Consider the following 6,815-nt stretch of genomic DNA (forward strand, 5'->3'; position numbering starts at 1 on the left):
AGAGCTGGGAGGACTCACGTGCCATTCAGACCCACGTGCCCAGTGTTCTGCCAGCACAACTCAGTCTCTGTGGGGCCTGTCCTTAACTACTGGTGAGCTAACTGTTCCTTGGGTGTCAGATAAAGGCTGACTCAGAAAACCTTTTAGGATGAAGTGTAGCCAATTATAGGAGCTGAAAAGAGGGAACAATTTTTACAACTATGAGGAGAATGAGAGGTTTGGCAGGTCAGCTTGGGCTCCAAGAAAAGAAAGATCAGATCCAAGGGAGCAGGAGGTACCCTGTTGAGAAAGTGCCATACCACATAGAGGCCGAGTCAGGGAGGAGGGACAAGTCTGCATGGCTTTGGTGGTAAAAGGAAGGGAATCAAGACTGTAGGCCTCCGGGTGGGTGTGAGTGAGTGGGGGCTGTAGGATGGCTGAGAAATGCTGGTGCCTCTGGGGGCTGGAACTGTAGGCCAAGGGGGTTCTGGAACAGCCTGTCTAGAGTCACACACACACACACACACACACACACACACACACACACACATGCCCATACCGACCGGACAGCAGTGGTTCTCTGGAGCTGTGTTGGTGGTCTGTGAGGAACATGGAGGTGACACCAGGGGCAATTCTAAGGATTTTACTGTATTTATAGGCAGGGGTTTCTCTCCCCATCAAACCCACATCCACCTCCAAGGTCCACTTAAGAAGCTGGAAGACTCTTATACTGAGGGAGCCACAGGAAGCAGGCTCTGAGAAGGGTGGATATGGTCCTACAAGGCATATAGAACAGGCCTGGAAGCAACTGGGTTCAGGTAAGGCCCAGAGGGTCCAAAACCCAGAGCAAAGGGCCTGTGGGCACTGCGAAGGGAACAGATAGACCCGGAGAGAAGTGGGCAGGACCCAGCCTGACGGCTTGCCCCTGGGAGTAGAGAAAGCTAGGAACTTACCTGCAGGAAGCATTTAAATGAGGAAAACCCACCTTAACTGGAACCCAGGTCTGGGCCAGAGGTTAGCCCAACACTCCCAGCCTCCCTCTACACAGGAGGCCCCAACCACTGTCCAAGACTGGGGAGACCAACTAATCCAATTTCCAGTGTTTTCCCAGGGATCAACCACCCATCACCCACCCAAGTGTGTGTTGTAGGGACAACCAACCAAGAAGAGCTTCCCAGGGACCACGGCCCAGGGCCTGCCCCACAGGCTCAGCTGCAGAGAATCAGGCTGGCAAAAAGGCCTCAGGGACATATTTGAGGGTCTTTTTGCTCCCCCTACTTCCTCCTCCCCAAGCAAGGACCCCGAAGGAGGCGGGCTGTGACCTGTGGGAAGGCCACCATGCCAACACCCGTCACAGGCAGAGCAAAAATGTGCCAGCCCAGCAGCCCTCTATAGTGACCTGGAGGGCGGGAGGAGCGGCTCAAAACCCACCAGATCGGAGAAGCCAGTGCAGCGCGACCCATCTGGAACCGGGGAGTCCGGATGATGACACTCACTGCCCACATGGGCCCCCTACACATACTCAAAGGTGGGACGACAGAAGGTCGTTCCCACAGTTTCTCTGCCACCAGTGCATCAAAACAAGCTGACCCAGGCCCTAAGACCTGGAGAAGGTGGGAGCAACCACTCTCCCTCCTCAGCTCTGAGCCTAAGGGGGCCCCTGGCAACCACGACCACCTCCTCCCTCTTTACCCCTTCGGTGTAAGGGAAAGGACCTGCGGCGGAGGGTGGAGGTAGGGCGGGACTTGAAATTGGCATGTGAGATCCTATTGGTCAGACAAGCTGCCGGTCAGGAGGGCAGCTCGGGCAAGCATTGGCTGCGTGAGGCGGGGAGCGGCGCCGCGAAAGAAGGGGCCCAAGGGGTGGGGCTGACGCTGCAGCTGGCGCAGCTCAGACTCTGAGCAGCCGCCGCCGAGCAGCCAAGCAGCCACCTTCCCCCGCCAGTCCGCGCGCCCGGGCCGGGGCTAGGCCCCCCACCGCCGGGTCCCCCGGGGCTGCAGCAGCAGCGGCGCCGCCCGCGGTTCCCACCGGAGCCCGGGCGCCGGCCCCGCTCTGCAGGATGGGCACGGTGCTGTCTCTTTCCCCCGCCTCCTCGGCCAAAGGCCGGAGGCCCGGCGGGCTGCCCGAGGAGAAAAAGAAGGCGCCGCCCGCGGGGGACGAGGCGCTGGGGGGCTACGGGGCGCCGCCAGTGGGCAAGGGCGGCAAAGGCGAGAGCCGGCTCAAGCGGCCGTCCGTGCTCATCTCGGCGCTCACCTGGAAGCGCCTGGTGGCTGCGTCCGCCAAGAAGAAGAAAGGCAGCAAGAAGGTGACACCCAAGCCGGCATCCACGGGCCCCGACCCCCTGGTCCAGCAACGCAACCGCGAGAACCTTCTCCGCAAGGGCCGGGACCCCCCGGATGGAGGCGGCGCTGCCAAGCCCCTGGCCGTGCCAGTGCCCACCGTGCCCGCGGCCGCCGCCACCTGCGAGCCACCGTCGGGGGCCAGCGCGGCCGCCCAGCCGCCAGGCTCAGGCGGGGGAAAGCCTCCACCGCCGCCTCCCCCAGCCCCGCAGGCGGCGCCGCCAGTGCCTGGCGGCTCGCCGCGACGGGTCATAGTGCAGGCGTCCACCGGCGAGCTGCTTCGCTGTCTGGGCGACTTCGTGTGCCGACGCTGCTACCGCCTCAAGGAGCTGAGCCCAGGAGAGCTGGTGGGCTGGTTCCGCGGCGTGGACCGCTCCTTGCTGCTGCAGGGCTGGCAAGACCAGGCCTTCATTACGCCCGCCAACCTGGTGTTCGTGTACCTGCTGTGTCGCGAGTCGCTGCGTGGGGACGAGCTGGCGTCGGCCGCCGAGCTGCAGGCCGCCTTCCTCACCTGCCTCTACCTCGCCTACTCCTACATGGGCAACGAGATCTCCTACCCACTCAAGCCCTTCCTCGTGGAGCCCGACAAGGAGCGCTTCTGGCAGCGCTGCCTGCGCCTCATCCAGCGGCTCAGCCCGCAGATGCTGCGGCTCAACGCCGACCCCCACTTCTTCACGCAGGTCTTTCAAGACCTCAAGAATGAGGGCGAGGCCGCCGCCAGCGCCGGGGGTCCACCGAGCGGGGGCGCGCCCGCCGCCTCCTCGGCCGCCAGGGACAGCTGCGCGGCCGGAGCCAAGCACTGGACTATGAACCTGGACCGCTAGGGATACCCAGGGGCCGCGCCTGACCTCCGCCCCAGTCCCCGACACACACTCGGACGCCCCCGGGACCATCAAGCCACCGCGGCTGTTACCGCCGCTAGGCGACACAGCCTGGCCGAGGAGGAGCCGCCCCTGCCCCGCAGGGGAAGGTGGAGGCTGGGACACCAGAGGCCGAGGCGTCTGGATTTGCTGGGCGTGGAGTGGGGAGAGGGGATGAGCGCGGGAAGGGCACCCCCAGCCTCACCCTTTCCGTGTGCCTGCACCCCATCTCTCCATTTCTGCCTGGGTCTTCCTCTTCTCTGTGCTGTGCGTGTCTGTAAGTCTGTCTCCCCTCGGTTTTGTCCATTTTCTCGCCTCGTTTCTGTCTTCATCTTTCCTCCTGTCTGCATCCCCGTTTCCTCCCCTCCTTTTCCATTTTCGGTTCCCTGGGTGTGTGCGTTTCCATCTCCATCTTACTCCTTGCCTGACTGGACCGTATTGCCCCGTTTCTCCTCCTGCACCAGTGGCCCTATCTCCTCATCTTTTCTCTTTTCTCCTGCTCCTGTCATGTGTCACCATCTTCCCTCCTGTCTGCCTTCCCCCTCCATTTGTGTCAACCCGCATTTCTTCCCTTGACTGAGTCCCCATACCTCTCCCCAGAGCGAAGGGAACATTAGTTTTAATTTGGATGGACAGAGGTGCGGCGAGACACTGCAGCCCCAGGCGCCCAGACAAGCACCAGGATGGTCCCTCGCTCCACCCCCACCGCCTCTCCCCACCTTTTCCAACGTGTTGCATGCCGGGAGCCTGGGGGCGGGGAAGGGGCTGCTGGCTTCATTCAGGAGGCTGAGGTTTGGAGGCATAATCAACCTGGGTGACCACCCCAGCAGCCGCGCCTCGCGGACGGGTGGGAGGAGAAAGAAAACTCTTCTTACCCTGGAAGAGGGGCGCCCCTCTTCCTTATTCTTCTTACTCTTAGGTTTTATGTTTCCCCCCCTTTTAATTTATTTGGTTGTTTTTGGAGGGAGGGGGGAGGGGGGAAGGTTGGGCCTGGAACTGTCCGAGGTGCTGAGCTGGGGCGGGACCGGAATCCTCCCGGGAGAGTACCAGGGATTGGGTTGGGCCTGGGGCCGTGTCCAAGGTGCCAATGCCAATGATGCGGGCCGACGGCGCGGGCCGCACTGTCTGTCTGTCCGTCTGTCCCGGAGAGAACTATAAAGCGCTGGAAGCGCCTGCAGATGGTTTTGCGCCGGCCTTTCTTTGGGCCCCAGGAGGGAGGAAGTGGGAGCGGGAGTGGAACGGTCGTGAGAAGGGCGAGAGGGCAAGAGAGGGGGTCTAGTGGGGAAGATCGAGTCCCTGACAACTGCTACTTCTCCCCACCCCCACCATTGGCTTCCATCTTGCAGAGAGTAAAGAGTAAAGTGAGTTAGCCAAGGGCTGAGGCCTAGCGATAAAGCTGAATCCTTCTCCCCCCGCCTGCCTCCCTCTTGTCTAACCTAGCTCCCCATTAATACCAGGGTCACTTAGGGACTGAGTGGTGAGGACAGCAGTTATTCCCCTTCTATGATGTGACCCGTGGAGGCAGAACTAGCTAGTCGTTTTTGCTGCTTTTCTCTTCCTCCCCAATCTCTCTCCACCGTGTATGTGGTCAAGAGTCCAGTCAGGCCTAAGTCTGTGTTCACCACTCTCAAGTGGGGCCCGACTGCCACTCCCCCCCACTGGGTCGCTTCCAGGCTGCTTTGGTCTCACGCCCACACAGGGCAGTCTTGGGAGGCCCATTCCTCCTGCATCCTCAGAGCCTAGCCCTTCGTGGCCAAGGAGGCGCGGACCCAGGCTGCTGGGGAGACGGAAACCATTCTCCAGGATTGAAAGAAGAGAAAAACATGCTATTTAGCCCGAAATCCCTGCCCAGTCCCCATTGCTTTCTTAGCCAGATGGCTAAGCGCCCGGTTCAGTTTCATGGCCAGAGGAAGCCTGGCTTCAGCAAAGCGCTCGCGACTCGGACCCTGGTGGCCGCCGGGGCCACGAGGATCCAGAGAGAACCGGGCGGGGCGGGCAAAGACAAGGCCCAGGTTCGCTGTCCGTGGTGCTGACGGGTGCGCTCGGGCGGGGCGTGGGGGGTGGCTTGTAGAGGCAGAAAGAGTTGCGGACTCGGCCTCAGCTAGGTCTTTCGGATAATTTGGGAATAGGGTGTGATCTATCCTGGCGGCGAGTGACAGAAGTCTAGCCCGAGAACCCAAGGATGTCGGCTTCCACTTGCCCTCCTGGGGGGACAGGACTCGACTCTCCCCTGGCCTCATCCCCGAGCTCTTCTACCCGGCCTGGAGCCGGAAATCCCGAGTCCAGATTTGTGAATCGAGTTCCCGGGGGGAGGGGAAGAGCTGGCGGAAGGGAAGGCGGGAGCAGCCGCCCATTGGCTGGAATTTGGCGCAGTCAGCGCGGTGCCGTCATCTCTTTTGGTTTGGGAGGAGGGAGGGAGGATCACTTGGGTCACCCCGCGGCTGTCGCCATAGTAACCAGACTGAGAGGGCGGGGCAGCCTCTCCACTCTCCTGCCTCTGGCTGGTGAAAAAAAAAAAATCCTGGTCCGCCTTATTTGGAACTAGTTAGGGAGACTAGCTACTTGATTGGAGTTTCTGAGTTAGAGGAACCTAGAGGGGATGGGAAAGAGACCTGGGAGCCTACAGAGACCCACAAACATCCTGCCCTTGGGAGGCCTCTAGATACTGCCCCTGAAAGCAGGGACACAGCATCCTCCCTTTACTGCACACACGCGCAGGTCACACACACACACACACACACACACACCCCTCCAGGAACTTGTGGTCTGGCATTTGGAGACCTAGAATGAGAAAAAAGCCGCAGTGAGTAGTATCCAGTTAAATCTCACTTTCCTTGCCATGCCCCAAGGCATGAGGCGCTGCCATAATCCGATTAGGAGGGGAGGGACTGGAGAAGGATCAACACGAATACGTGGAAGAATTAGCCTCCTGGGTCAAACTTGATCAGAGTCCTGTTTTCTCAAGGAGAGGGCAGTTGTAAAGGGCCCAGAACAGTCTTCTGAGAAGGCGGGGGCGGGGGGCGGGGGCGAGAAGGGAGTAAGTGCAGAAACAGAGTAAGGCCCCTTCTCACTGCCCAGGAGTAATCGTGGGAAAAGTGAGTCCAAGCTGATGATGAGGTTGTGAAGAAGGCCCAGAGTTTTAGAGAGAGCCCAGCAGGGGAAAGGGGTGGACTGAGGAAAAAATGGAGATGGAGGATAGGAGACAGAAACCCAGCCGGAGCCATGACTCAGCACTTCCCTTCAGCAAAGTGCTAGAGTGATTCTCCAGCACAGGGGCCAGGGAGAGAGGAGCAGGAAAGCAAATGGGCAGGTAACAGGTGATCCACCCCTTTGCATGATATGTGCTGTTGCATGCATTGACACATAACCAAAGGCACACATTTTAACCCAGATGGGGGCACAAATGCATTTATACTGATGATGGCTCATCATTCATAACATATACACATCTCTACTCCCTCCATCCCTGCCCCCCTTCCTGGAGTAGAGGACAGTCTGTCCTGAGAGCCCTGGTTGCCTGTCCCTGGAATACCTTGGTATTTATTGGAAAAGGAAAAATACAAAAAAAGTCACAGATTGGGGGGGGTTGTCACGGTAACTGCTTTGCCTGCCAGCCAGGATGCCCTGCAACCAGAGC

The 6,815-nt window shown here is 60.0% G+C and overlaps 1 protein-coding gene across 1 annotated transcript; it reads left to right on the forward strand.

Annotated features, from left to right (window-relative positions):
• Window positions 1-1,845: 1,845 nt before the first annotated feature.
• On the forward strand, window positions 1,846-3,525 carry CDK5R2 (cyclin-dependent kinase 5, regulatory subunit 2 (p39)). Its single transcript, XM_012642500.1, has one exon. The coding sequence runs from the start codon at window positions 2,039-2,041 to the stop codon at window positions 3,140-3,142; it is 1,104 nt and encodes a 367-aa protein (XP_012497954.1). The 5' UTR covers window positions 1,846-2,038; the 3' UTR covers window positions 3,143-3,525.
• Window positions 3,526-6,815: the final 3,290 nt, after the last annotated feature.

Source organism: Propithecus coquereli, unplaced genomic scaffold, assembly GCF_000956105.1.
Source record: "Propithecus coquereli isolate 6110/MARCELLA unplaced genomic scaffold, Pcoq_1.0 Scaffold18, whole genome shotgun sequence".
Lineage (NCBI taxonomy): Eukaryota > Metazoa > Chordata > Mammalia > Primates > Indriidae > Propithecus > Propithecus coquereli.

Bases quoted from the DNA above. Each gene is read 5' to 3' on its own strand.
- CDK5R2 (XM_012642500.1), top strand. From the start codon at position 2,039: ATGGGCACGGTGCTGTCTCTTTCCCCCGCCTCCTCGGCCAAAGGCCGG.